Source organism: Suncus etruscus, chromosome 2 (assembly GCF_024139225.1).
Source record: "Suncus etruscus isolate mSunEtr1 chromosome 2, mSunEtr1.pri.cur, whole genome shotgun sequence".
NCBI lineage: Eukaryota > Metazoa > Chordata > Mammalia > Eulipotyphla > Soricidae > Suncus > Suncus etruscus.
The window spans coordinates 18247495-18261913 of NC_064849.1; the positions used below are offsets into that span (position 1 = coordinate 18247495).

The 14419-nt window shown below is 43.6% G+C and overlaps 1 protein-coding gene across 1 annotated transcript in view; it reads left to right on the plus strand.

The window, feature by feature from the left end:
* USP40 (ubiquitin specific peptidase 40) overlaps window positions 1–14419 on the plus strand; it is a 72667-nt gene that overhangs the window by 44717 nt on the left and 13531 nt on the right. Inside the window, exons 22-24 of the mRNA XM_049769354.1 lie at window positions 4479–4515; window positions 6571–6635; window positions 8923–8997. Of these exons, the coding sequence (XP_049625311.1) occupies window positions 4479–4515; window positions 6571–6635; window positions 8923–8997 (177 nt within the window). The remainder of the gene's footprint in view (window positions 1–4478; window positions 4516–6570; window positions 6636–8922; window positions 8998–14419) is intronic.

Sequence of the window (14419 nt, forward strand, 5' to 3'; positions counted from 1 at the left end):
CATTGGGGACCCAATTGGACTTTGAGGAGTTGGGGAACTGCTGACCTACCCAAAATTTGTGGGGTTTTTTGTTTTTTTTGGGGGGGCACACCCATTTAATGCTCGGGCTCTCAGGAATTACTCCTGGGAGATTCAAGGGGCCATAAGGGATGCCGGGGATTTAACCCCTGCTGGCCTTGTGCAAGGCAAACACCCTACCCACTGTGCTATCACTCTGGCCCCCTCACTTCAGATATTTTTTTAATTTCAGTTTTTATTTTACTTTTTAATTTGAATTGTTTTTTTTAATTTATCTTATAATAAATATATTTATTTAAAGAAAATGTATCACATAGTTGACATAACTGATCATAATACATTTGTTTCAGGATGTTAGAAAGCAAAGTTATTAAAAATAAAAATAAATTAGAGAATCTAAAAAAATGGAAAAAGAAGAGGAGAGTTCATTAGCAGTTATATTCGTGAAAATTTTTGTATCACCAATAAAGTAGTTAATTTGGTGAGGCCATTCTCGCCCAGCCCTGCGCCTGCAGTCCCTACGGCCTAGTGGGTCTGTAGGTATCAGAGTAACAGCGAGGAAATGACCCACAGTAGTCAGATGAAGTTTCAGGAGACATCAGTTTTATTACAGGGCTCTAACCACCATGTGCATATTTACAGTACATGGCTTCTAAGCTAAACTTTTCTAAGTAGCCTTCTTCAACTGCCCTCCATCCATCTTGCTGCCTCTACCTTTGTTCCCTTGCGGTCTCTCTCTGCTGCGTCTTTCTCCCTTCCCCCACCCCAGGCAACCCCTTAAATTACCAACAACAGGCCCCTTTAAGCTGTGGGAGGGTCTCCCTTTCCAGGTGAGATAGGCAGGAAGTTGGAGGAGGGCATAACAGAGATAAACTAAAAAAAATTATATGTGTTTGTGTCAGTTATTGTTTGCATAGGCACAGCAAAATATGGAAGAAATTGGAAGGAAAAAACTTTGGCCTAAAAACAGGGAGACCTTACCCCTGAAGTATTTTGGCATAAGACCTACTCCAGGCTCCAGGCATACTATGTTCTCAAACCCCTTTAGGCATTCTCTGTGGTCCCAGAAACAGCTCTTCACCATCACAGTTGTTGCTGTCAGGCTTCTGTTGTTATTGATTCTGGTTCTGTACTATAGGTCTTATGTCAAAAAATCTGGGTGGTGTTAGTGTTATCTAATTTCATCTCACCATTAGGTATCATTGGAAAGAATTCTGCCCTGAAAGCAAGCTATTGCTGTTCCTAGGTCGTCAGAGTGTCCTAAGTACTGTCTTTGGAGTAAGTCAGTACCATGGCAGTGGTATTCCTTAGTAGAATTGTTATTCCTGGTGATGGTGTAGGAGACCCTGTTTGTTTCTGTAGATGGTCTCCATGGTTCAGGGGTGACTGGTCAATGTCCGATAAACAGAAGTCTAAGCCAAGCCACTATGCCAAGTGTTCAGGATATAAGATCTCACTGCAGTATTATAAAATGTTGTATTCCTATCTCTATTAGATAAGAACTTTTTTGTAAGTGTTTTTCCCATTTTACTTTGCCTATTCAAAAAGAAACAATGCCACAATGTATTACTGGTGCATGTGGGGGTCAAGGTATCAAGACCAACAGTCCCCATAATCTTTTTCTTACATGACCTCTAAACAAAGACATGTCTACTAGAATTCCATACTAAATAGATCCTGAGGATGGGAGAAATTGCAGCTACATAAGAAGATAATTTAATAACAGTTATGCCTATTAAAGGAATGTATCTAAAGAGATAGTCAAAGGAGATTTGTGTGTCCTCTTTAAGTCATCTGAAATAGGTGGAGAAGGAGTAAGGAGTGCAGATTCAGCCTGCGATTTGGTTTTGTGGAGTCTAGGGAAGATGACTCCCAGCAGTAACATATATGAAGTATCCTCAAGTGGGGGACTTCTCAGCTCCCAAATCTCATAGCAAGCAAAAGTTCACGGTGAAGGGAGGTGAAGGAAGAGGGGCTGCAAGAGCAAATCAGTAGCAGCTGAATGTCGGTTTCTTTTCATGTTGAGAATCTATCTTTTCACTTTGGGAGCTAGTTGGCATCTGGCTGGAGTGGGGAGAATGTTCTGCTTCGTGGAGAGTTAAGGACAGTCTGCCTAAGCTGGGCTGAAGTGGGGAGACTGCCTATGGTCCTGTTGGAGGACTTAGTTCTGGGGATCTGTTGCCTAGCTCCCCCCATAGAGGCTTCGCCATCCTCATTTGAGAAAAGATTTGGTGCTGGCTCTGAGGATTGGGGGCTTGCTGTGAAAGGTCGCCTGGACAGCTCAGCTCCCGCCTGGTGGGAGGAAAGACTGGCTAGTGGTCCCTTCCTCCACCCCCGGACTCATCAGTCTGCCTAAGCTGGGCTGAAGTGGGGAGCCTACCTATGGCGTGTTGGGGGCTTAGTTCTGGGGTCTGTCGCCTAGCTTCCCCCATAGAGGCTTCACCATCCTCAGTTGAGAGAAGATTCGGTGCTGGTGAGGATTGGGGACCTACTGTGAAAGGTTGCCTGGACAGCCCTCGGATATTTTAAAGACCTTTGAAGACAGATTCCTTTTGCCCTTATTGTATTAGGCCATTCCATTGTTTACCACATTTTCCGGCGTGTAAGACAACTTTTGAAACAAAAAAAAATCAACCGAAAATTGGGGATCGTCTTATATGCCGAGTATATTCCGAAAAATGTTTCAGTATGCCGCTAAATGAAAATTGTCCGAATATTACCACAAAATGAATTTTCCAACTCGATCCTGCACCAATCACTGCAAGGCTGCTGAAACCGCCTCTCTGACTCAGCCAATCCTAGCAGGCTTTTTATGCATGCAAATTAGACAATGTTCTGGACCCGAATCTACACTGTCAAAAGCCTGCTCAGATTGGCCAGAGTCAGAGAGGACGTCTATTACCATATAACCTTTTAACCTTTGCTTGTTGTGATTGGTTCACTGTGGTACATGAGCACAGGAACACATGCAGCACATACAGCACAGGAATGTTCTGTCTGATACAGCGAATATAGGCCTAAACCCATGTTTTAACTGCAAAATTAGGGGGTTGTCTTATACGCCAGAAAATACAGTTCTTAAACATAGCTGCTAATAAGCTCATTCCACTCTTCACTGTTTCACAGTACACAGGTATGATCCTGCTGCTTCTCAAGTCCTTCTGTAATGCACATTTATTTACTCTTTGCCCAATAATTTAAGACTATTTTTCCCCCTGAAGAAGTTTTTTCATTATTTCTTTGTGTCTAAACTTGTTAAGCATGTCTTGTACTCTGCCAAGTCACAGTTGGTATAGTTCTTTCCTTAAGCTTTTAGAAACATCCAATGGTGTTTTGTGGGTGCTAATTAAAGCCTAATACCTTTCTACAGGATTTAGAGTTTAATGTGGACCAATAAATCAGCCTGCATATTTAGGGACTAGAAGACAGTACAGGGAGGGAGGCATTTTCCTTGCATGCAGCCGACTTGTTTCAATCTGCAGGACCTAAACACCACATAGACTCTCCTGAGCCCACCCACATGATCCCTGGGCACAGAGTCAGTACTACCTGAGTACCATTGAGTGTGGCCCCAAACTCCAAGAGTCTTTTACAATTTTTTACATATTAATAATTTTCATTTTGACCAAAGTGTATTACAAATCATTCACAGTAGTATTTCAGGTGCATAGTGACATTGAATCAGGGGCATTCCCACCACCAATGTTGTCCTCCCTCCACCAATTTTTTATTTAGTTAAGGAATTCGAAAGTTATTGATAGTTGAGTTTTAGACATACAAATATTTCAACACCAGTCACCAATACCACCAGTGACAGCTCCCATCACCAGTGCTGCCATATTCCATCCACTCCATCTGGCACCTCGATGGATACATTACAAAGTTCAGTTGCTGGTTAGATTGCTGCTTAGATCTCATATTATCAGTGTTTCTGAGTCAGTGCTTTGGGTCTGTAGCTATACCATTCTCCCATTTCCTAAGTATATAGGAACTCCAGCCCTTGCCCCCCCCCCATTACTTCCCTTTCTCATCTTCCTTCCCACCTTAATTTCTTTTTTTCCTCTGTCCTTCTCCATAAGTTCTGGGGTCAAGGATGATCTAAGCATCCCCTTTTACTATATTTCCTTATTCAATTATTTTATATACCACAGATAAGTGGTCACCCTGTGTAAAGCCCCAAATATTAAATGTACCTTTTTTCCCCATAAGACTATCATATTTAGATCTGGAAATGGGACTTTGAACTTTGTCCTGGTGGCAGTGGCAAACAGTGGGTGCTGGTCTGCCCACATCTCTCACTTTATTGCCAGATTGTCTTTATCTTCTTGAGAATTAGTGATTTATTAACTGTAATTAAACTTCATTCACCTCAGAGTCCATAAAGCGTTACAGCATTGTATCTCACAATCCTATAACTCAGGAATAGAAAACTAATGAGCTTTTTTTTTTTTCATTAATAGTGTATAAAGATGATGCTGAAGATATCTGGCCTACGAGGTAAGTCACAAATGTTGATAATATATATATATATATATATTTTTTTTTTTGTTTTTGTTTTTGGGCCACACCTGGTGGTGCTCAGGGGTTACTCCTGGCTGTCTGCTCAGAAATAGCTTCTGGCAGGCACGGGGACCATATGGGACACTGGGATTCGAACCAACCACCTTTGGTCCTGGATCGGCTGCTTGCAAGGCAAACACTGCTGTGCTATCTCTCGAGGCCCGATAATATAATCTTATCTAAACCTTTTTGCTTGTAAATTATTTAGGAGCCAATGAAAACACTTCCATGAGGCTGGAGCGATAGTACAGTACATATGGCACTTGCCTTGCACGCTGCTGACCCAGATTCGATGCCTGGAATCCCATATGGTCTTCCTAGCATTGCCAGGAGTGATTCTTGCTCATAGACTCAGGAGTAGCCCCTGAAGCATTGCCAAAACATATGATCCAAAAACCAAAAAAAAAAAAGAAAGAAAGAAAGAAAGAAAGAAAGAAAGAAAGAAAGAAAGAAAGAAAGAAAGAAAGAAAGAAAGAGAGGGAGGGAGGGAGGGAGGGAGGGAGGGAGGGAGGGAGGGAGGGAGGGAGGGAGGGAGGGAGGGAAGGAGGGAAGGAGGGAAGGAAGGAAGGAAGGAAGGAAGGAAGGAAGGAAGGAAGGGAGGGAGGGAGGGAGGGAGGGAGGGAGGGAGGGAGGGAGGGAGGGAGGGAGGGAGGGAGGGAGAGAGAGAGAGAGAGAGAGAGAGAGAGAGAGAGAGAGAGAGAAAGAAAGAAATAAAGAAAGAAAGAAAGAAAGAAAGAAAGAAAGATAGATAGAAAGACAGAAAGAAAGAAAGAAAGAAAGAAAGAAAGAAAGAAAGAAAGAAAGAAAGAAAGAAAGAAAGAAAGAAAGAAAAGAAAAGAAAAGAAAAGAAAAGAAAAGAAAAGAAAAGAAAAGGAAAGAAAGAAAGAAAGAAAGAAAATTTTTTGCTGGGGTTGTACTTTCCTCCCTGGGCAGAGTGAATGGATTCTCCTGGTGTTTGTTTGCTAAAAGAAGCTAATCACACCTCAGCTCAGGCTACTACTGGATTATAGATCCCTGAGGAAGGGCCAGGATCTTGAGTGCATGTTTACTTCTGCTCTCAAGAGTGGCCTGGCCTCCTTTCACTGTCTGCATTTGGTGGGGAGGGTGCTTTTGTTTTGTTTTGTTCTGTTTGCTAGAGCAGTTGGAGGCCACAGGCAGTGCTCACTCAGGGTTTAATCCTGGCTCTGTACTCAGGGATGACTCCTGGTGGGGCTCAGACTGTGGTGCCAGAGATCGAACTGGGTTGGCATGTGCAGGGCCAGCCCTGCCCACATACTGCCCCTCTTGCCCAACTAGCTGCTCTTTGAGCCTCAGTGATGGAGTATTTTAGCGATTTGTTTCTCAACTATTAGTAACTGTTATTTGTTAGTCTAGCTGCTAATTAGAGCAGAATAGTTTTATTATACATTATCAGTTGCCAAGCGGTATTATCAGCATATACTCAGGTAAATAAAACTCAGCTCTACAGCAGTTTTACAAGGAATGATCTGGTTATATATACACTTAATATTTTTCTTTTTGGATATATGAATAAATGTAACAATTAGTAAGAAGGGTTTGCTTTAAATGCTTGTATACAGTTCTTGGTATATTGGAGCACATATGAACCAAATTGGTGAACAACTTAATATTTTGTTTTTTGTTTTTTTTTTTTTTTGGTTTTTGGGTCACACCTGGCAGTGCTCAGGGGTTATTCCTGGCTCCAGGTTCAGAAATTGCTCCTGGCAGGCACAGGGGACCATATGGGGCGCCGGGATTCGAACCGATGACCTCCTGCATGAAAGGCAAACACCTTACCTCCATGCTATCTCTCCGGCCCGAACAACTTAATATTTTCCATCCTGTGAAAGAATAACTACTTTGAAAATATTTAATAGTTGTTAGAGGGTCAAATTTCATTTTACAGCATTTGTCTAGATAGGTCTATGTGACAAACTGTCAAACCACGTTCTTCTGAATTCTCTTTTAAATCTACTTTGCATTTTTCCATAGGAGACAATTGGCATTTACGAGAATTGGATTGGTGCAATGAAGCCGGAGAGCCTTTGTCTGATGAAGTAAGATTATATTTGTGTATTTAATTCCTAAAAATTATTATTTTGCATTTTCATACCAGATACCTACCCAACTCCTGTAGATAAATTGCTTTAAGAACATTCATTGTTTTAGGATATGATAGGTCTAGGCACTAATCTTTAACATTTTTTGCTGTAGTGTTTGTTCATTTCTTTGTTTTTGCTTTTTTTGTTTGTTTGTTTTGGGCCACACCCAGTGATGCTCAGGGATTACTCCTGGCTACGCACTCTGAACTGGCTCCTGGGTTGGGGGACCATATGGGACTCCAGGGGATCAAACCGAGGTCTATCATGGGTCAGCCGTGTGCAAGACAAACACCCTACCACTGCGCCACAACTCCAATCCCTTGTTTGTTTGTTTAATGATCTTTTGATAAAACAGTCTGTTCTTGGAATTAGAAATTCTTCATTGAGAGACAGAAACTCAGAACAAAAATCATTTGGACTGAGGAAAAGGTCTTAAGATTCTGATTTTGAGATCTGAATGCTTTCATCTCCAGCTACGCTAGATCTTTTTTTTTTTTTTTTTTTTTTTGGTTTTTGGTTTTTGGGTCACACCGGCATGCTCAGGGGTTACTCCTGGCTCTATGCTCAGAAATCATCGCCCCTGGTAGGCATGGGGGACCATATGGGATACTGGGATTCGAACCACTGTCCTTCTGCATGGAAGGCAAACGCCTTACCTCCATGCTATCTCGCCGGCCCCTACGCTAGATCTTAATGAAGGCAGAATCTATGTCACCAACCAGGATTTTGGGATCTAATCCTAGCAAAGTCTCTCTATCTCTGTAATGTCTTCAGTCTCTTTTGGAACAGCTTTTTCTCAGGATACTTGGTATCTGGGCTAAGAAAACATTAAACTATCTAGCCCAGGGGTCAGAGATGGGACAGTGAGAATAATGGACACAGCCGGCCCACATTTGATTCCATGCACCACTTGTAGTCCCCCAAAACTCAGCCAGGAGTCGTCCCTGAGCAGCACCAGGTATGGCCCAAAACAAAATAAAAAAACATTCTGACCAGACCCAAGTTGGAGCTTTGTAAGGAGACATGAGTATGGTACCAGTGTTTCCTCTTCTCTTTCCACACTGTCACATACAGTGGCCCTGAGCACCCCCAGCAAGTGGCTTTATATGGGGTCACTCACTGGCCCTCGCTAGACACTGCTTGCAGTGTCTAGCTTGGTTTTAGGCCACACATCACCAGATGCTCTCTTGTTTGTTGGAAAATAAACCAACTGCCTAAAGGCAACAGAGGCCTCAGAGACTCCTCTCAACACCTAGTTGGGGGTCAGAAGAGTGTATCTGGGGTACTTAGCTGATGGCTGCCATATTCTCCTGCATTGATTACCCAGATGGGCTCTGCACACTTCATCTTGAGTGGCACCTCAACTGGTGATGGGGCTTTGCATCCTGCCTCCCTCCTCCTCTCTAGCCCTTCACTTTCCACCTGGTGTTGTAGGAAGAATCAGGGCTTCCTGCACTGCCCCCTTCTCTAATCTACCCCTCCCAGTCTTTCCCTACCTGCACATAGCCTCAGTGATGCCCCAGCATCCCCCAGACCAAAGCTCGCCACTTCACATCGTCTGTTCTCACAGAGGACCAAGATGGATCTTTGGGGGAAAACAAACTTCACAGAACTCTTAAGTTTTCTTCCTCAGAGCAGTGCAAACCTTGCTTCATGCTCTTGCCCTTTGGGTCCAGTTAATCCTCCTGTTCCTATATTGGCTCATCCCAACTTCAAGACACAGTTGCTGCTGATCCCACATCACCCCCTTTGGTTTTTTTCGGGCCACACCCATTTGATGCTCAGGGGTTAGTCCTGGCTAAGTGCTCAGAAATTGCCCCTGGCTTGGGGGGACCATATGGGACGCCGGGGATCGAACCTCGGTCCTGATCCTTGGCTAGCACTTGTAAGGCAGACACCTTACCTCTAGCGCCACCTCGCCGGCCCCACATCACCCCCTTTGAACATGAAACTCCTCTTTCTCAATCCTGATAGATGTCACCCAAATTCCCTCTCCTATAAGACTTGTTTCTTTTTTCTCACCTTTTCCATCCTTTTCTCAGACCATTTCCATTCAATTTATACCCCATCACTTAAAAACTTATTGTATTTTCCAGCTCTAGTATCTGCTTTACCATTCCTGTTTCTTGACAGGATGACAGGCACAGGGCTAAAAATAAAAACAATGACCAGTCAGTGGTCCATTCCTTCCCAAGTGTGAAAGTGACCAAAAATGAATAAACCAGCATGTTTGTGTTTCTAGGATGCGCTGCTGAAAGACCTGATGATAAGTTCCGGAGACACTTTGCTTTTAATCCATGGGAATCTCCCTCCTCCGGTAAGGCTTGGCTTCTGAATTGCCATTTTGGAAATAGCATGACTGTTTTCTAATTACAAAGATGATACGTTCTCATGGTGTGAAAATGGAGAGACTTGGGCAATTTTAAGGAGAATTGAGGCCAGGGCGGAGCTCAGTGCTAGCTTACAACCTTCTGTGGGGGAAGCCCTGGCTGTGAGCCCAGGTTAGAAGAAGAAGAGAAAACTTACCCTAAATCCACTTTATTATCATTATCATTATTATTATTATTATTATTATTATTATTTTGTTTGTTTTGGGGCCACACCCAGCGGTGTTCAGGTTACTTCTGACTCTGTGCTTAGAAATAGCCCCTGGCAGGTTTGGGGGACCATATGGGATGCTGGGGATCAAACCTTAGTCTGTCCTGGGTCAGCTGCGTGCAAGGCAAATGTCCTACCACCGTGCTATCACTCTGGCCACGTTCTACATTTTTAATCTATTTCCTTTTTATAAAGTTTTAACAGAATGAAAATCAGGGCCAGAGAGATGCTCGATTGGGCTGGAGCATGTGCTTTACATGCAGAAATCCTGGGTTCTAGCCTCAAGATCACATGGATCTCAATGTACCACCAAGAGCAACTCCTGAGCTCCAAGCCAGGAATAATATCTAAGTTCTGCGAGAGAGGGCCCAAAAACCAAAGCATAATTTTTATTTTTATTAGTGGTTTTCGGACTTAATCCTGGCTCTACACTCAGGGATCACTCCTGGCAGGACGTAAGGGTCTATATGTGGTCCTGGGGATCAAACCTGATTTGGCCATGTGCAAGACAAGCTTCCTACCTTCAGTATTGTCACTCTACCCTGAACCCTCAAAACTTAATTTTAGAAAAATTAAAATCAATTGAATACAACTGTTTTATTTCCCACATTTTGTTATTTTGTTTTGGGACCACACCCAGTGATGCTCAGGGGCTACTCCTGGCTCTGCACTCAGGAATCACTCCTAGCAGGCTTGAGGGACCTTATGGGATGATGGGAATTGAACTCCGGCCAACCACAAGCAAGGCAAGTGCTCTTCCCACAATGCTATGCCTCCAACCCCTATTTCCCACATTTTATATTTGTTTTGAGTTGACAGTAACATTAAATTCAACACGGAATCTATTAATTTAATTCATCTATTTTCCATTGTTGGAGATTTAACTTAAATTTTTGTTTTCTGGGGCCAGAGAGGTAGCGCTAGAGGTAAGGTGTCTGCCTTGCAAGCACTAGCCAAGGCATCCCAGCGTCCCATATGGTCCCCTCAAGCCAGGGGCAATTTCTGAGCGCTTAGCCAGGAGTAACCCCTGAGCGTCAAATGGGTGTGGCCCAAAAAAACAAAAAAAAAATTTTGTTTTCTGGGGGTGGAGAGATAGCACAGTGATGCATGCAGCTGACCTGGGAGGGATCCAGTTCGATTCCCGGCATCCCATATGGTCCCCCAGCCTGCCAGGGGCGATTTCTGAGTACAGAGCCTGGAGTAACCCCTGAGCACTGCTAGCTGTGACTCAGAAACCAACCATCAATAAATAAATAAACTTTAAAAAAATGTTTTCTTACAAACAACACTGTATAACAAATGATCAAAACTTTCTGACAATTTGCACTGTATAACAAGAAAATTTAACCTTTCAAATGTTCTTTTTTCTGTGAGACAAGCTGTTACATAGAGCTAAACAGCATTAAACAATATTTTAGGGGTTGGAGAGATAGCACAGTGATAGGGTATTTTCCTTGCACATGGCCAATCAATGATGGACCTGGGTTCGATCCCCAGTATCCTATATGATCCCCCCGAGCCTGCCAGGAGCAATTCTTTTTTTTTTTTTTTCCCCAGGAGCAATTTCTGAGCACAGAGCCAGAAGTAACCCCAAAGCACCGCTGGATAGGGCCAGAGAGATAGCACAGCGGTGTTTGCCTTGCAAGCAGCTGATCCAGGACCTAAGGTGGTTGGTTTGAATCCCAGCGTCCCATATAGTCCCCCGTGCCTGCCAGGAGCTATTTCTGAGCAGATATCCAGGAGTAACCCCTGAGTACCACCGGGTGTGGCCCCAAAAAAAAACAAACAAACAAACAAACAAAGCACTGCTGGGCGTGACTCCAAAAACAAAACAAAAAATAATAATAATTTAAATCTAATACGTTTTTGTTCTCATTAATCATACTTAAATTCCTTTTTTTTTTTTTTTTTTTTTTTTTTGGATTTTGGTTTTTGGGTTACACCCGGCAGCGCTCAGGGGTTACTCCTGGCTCTATGCTCAGAAATCACCCCTGGCAGGCACAGGGAACCATATAGGATGCCGGGATTCGAACCGCTGTCCTTCTGCATGAAAGGCAAACGCCTTACCTCCATGCTATCTCTCTGGCCCCATACTTAAATTTTTAAGGTAGTTTTAAGTAGGGATTAGGAAGTCAAAGGTGTGAATTTTCTTTTCCTTTCAAAAGATTTGATTGATTCCTGCTTAATTGTTTTCCCAAAGTTGAACAGCATTTATTCATGGCCCTTTCTAGTGATTTCATTTCAAATTCTGCATAGGACTTTTAAAAACCATTGATAGGCTTTGGAAGCATGGTCACAGGTGAAGATGGAAACAAAAAATTACCCAAAAGTCCAGCCCTCAGATCACCATTTGCTTATGATCAGAAGATTCAAGTACATAAAATAAGAACTAAAGGTGCTCCTATATTTCTACCAGAAAGAGCCACAGCTGACTTGGTCTTCTTGTATCCATTCTTCCACAAAAAAAAAAACAAAAACAAAAAAAAAAAAACAAAACAAAAAAAAAACGGTCCTGCTTGTGTACTGACATAAGTTTGTGCACCTCCTCCTTTTCAACGGGCCTGTTGGTGCTGTGTTCTATCTAGCACTGTCAAGAGGTCTGTTCTTGGATCTGTGTTGTGTGTTGTGTGTGGAGTTCTGCTAATCTCATCCTCTTCAGAGACTCCTCTTCATTATGCTCTTTAAAGTTAAATGTTTAGTGACCAAAGCCATAGCACAGCAGGGTGTTTGCCTGACACACGGCTGACTTGAGTTTAATCCCTGGCACCTTATATGGTCCCCCCAAGCCTGCCAGGAATATTATCTAAGCAGACTTAGGAATCAGCCCTGAACAGCATCAGGTGTGGTCCATGAACTGAAAGGTGAAGTTTTCAGTTAGTGATGTGCCAGTCAACAACCATCTATCTAGGAAGCTGTTCTGATGAATTGAGTCATACCCGCCTGACCCCCAGCCTATCCATCCATCCTGCCCTCCCCATTCGCCAGTCCAGAGTGCCAGGCTTCTCTGAAGGTCACAGTGGGCATGCAGACATCCATGTCAAGGGAGTCACGGCTGTTCCTCTTGTTTACCAGGATGTTCTTTGTTCCTGCATCCCCATTGCCCTGTGCTGTGTCACTGATACTATCTCAGTCCATTCTGCATCTACACGGAGGCCTTGTCTGGGAATCCCACAATGGACCAGCCATGGAATACTGAGCATCTTTCCAGTTAGGAGGCTAGTTCCTGGTCTGGCCCCCATAAGCAAATCGTGGTGAATGGCCTTTCCTCTGTGAATAACTGTGTCTCCCCCATGTGCCTGGCATATCTCAGCTCTGACAGTGTCAGATCTCTCTTAAATCACCTGCTTCCCTTTGACATTGTCATCATAGTTGGTTGAGTGACTGAGGCTGCACTGTGACCTCCCTGTAGCTGCTCCTGCCTTTCTTAAGAGCTGTGTAGTTGTAGATGTTGAGGTGTTCATCAGAGGGTCCCTGCTTTCGTTCAGGGGCTCATGAACATTTGGCACCACATGAAAGAGATTGCAAACTTTGCTGTGACAGCTGTTAGGGTGGGGACAGCCTTTGAGAAAATGGTGCCGAAGGGGCCTGTCTCCTGGTTTCATCTCACAGAGCGGAGGTTGGGGATCCAACTGCACCAAGCTCTCAATTACAAAGACACTTTCATTTTAAGGTGTTTATTTTTCTAGTTAAACAATTATTTTATTGCTTGAATACCCAAATATATGCAACCAAGGCAGAGGCTATTGATGATTCGTATTTCCAATTGGGTGGGAGAACTCATTTGGTCTGATAATAGCGGGCCAAACTATGAATACAACTCTGTTAGAATCAGATGGAATTTAGCATCCTTATCCTTTCTGTTCTTCTCAGGATGCTTCCAAACAGCTTTCTTAATTAAGTTATAGAGATCCTCAGGACGATCAGGAGCAAGTCCATTAGACTTAAGGATTCTTAGAGTTTTATTACCCATCACAAATCACACTTGTGCAACACCATGGGAGTCTCTCAGGATGACACGGATCTAGGATAGTGTCAGGTCCTTCTTAGCCAGTTTGTAGATCTGCTCCCCTGTGTGTGTATCTACCAGGACAGACCCTTCCCAGGAGCGTGTATGTGACCCTGATGGCGGCAGATGGGAGGCAAAAGAGAACCTTTCTTTTGTTTGTTTTGGTTTTTTGGGGTCACACCCAGCAGCGCTCAGGAGTTACTCCTGGCTCTACGCTCAGAAATCGCTCCTGGCAGGCTCGGGGGACCATTTGGGATGCCGGGATTCGAACCACCGTCCTTCTGCATGAAAGGAAAATGCCTTACCTTCATGCTATCTCTCTGGCCCAAGAACCTATTTTTTTTAATAGGCTGCATATGTACAATATTTTGAGGTCTTCTTTGGCCTCATTCTTATCATATTACTGAAAGTTAAAGCCTGTTTCTTAATAAGTCGATTAACCAGGGCCAGAGCCATAGTACAGTGGGGAGGGCATTTGCCTTGAATGCAGCCAACCCAGGTTTGATCCTCAGCATCCCATTTGGTCCCTCAAGCACCACCAAGAGTTAATTTCTGAGCATAGAGCCAGAAATAACCTCTAAGTACTGAAGGGTATGGCCTGAAAACAACAAAAAGAACAAACAACCCAAAAACAAATAAGTCATTTAACTGGGTCTGTCCCCTCATACTCCTTTTATTAAGTAATGAAGAGTTTTCTTTGTCTTTTTTCTTTTCCTTTAGTTTTGTTTTGTTTTTTTGGCCACACTCGGTAAGGCTCAGGGTTTACTCCCGGCTATGCGCTCAGAAATCACTCCTGGTTTGGCGGACCATATGGGGCAGCAGGGGATTGAATCAAGATCCATACTAGGCTAGCAAGACAGACACCTTACCGCTTGTGCCACCACTCCGGCCCCTGATAAAGAGTTTTCATAGGGAGTTTTGGACTATTTGTGAGAGGAATCAGTCCCAATGGGCGGGCACAGCTGCTGTGTCCAGACAGGAACTGAATTGATGGTAGTCACCCTCAGTCAGGATCTTGTGTCAGGACTCAGCCCTGAGGGATTCTCCTTACTGCTCTGTCATGTTCACTGCAGCCTCAACCCTCAGCCCTGCGTGAGCTGACACAATGAGTCCTCTCAGGGGAACAGGGTCAGTT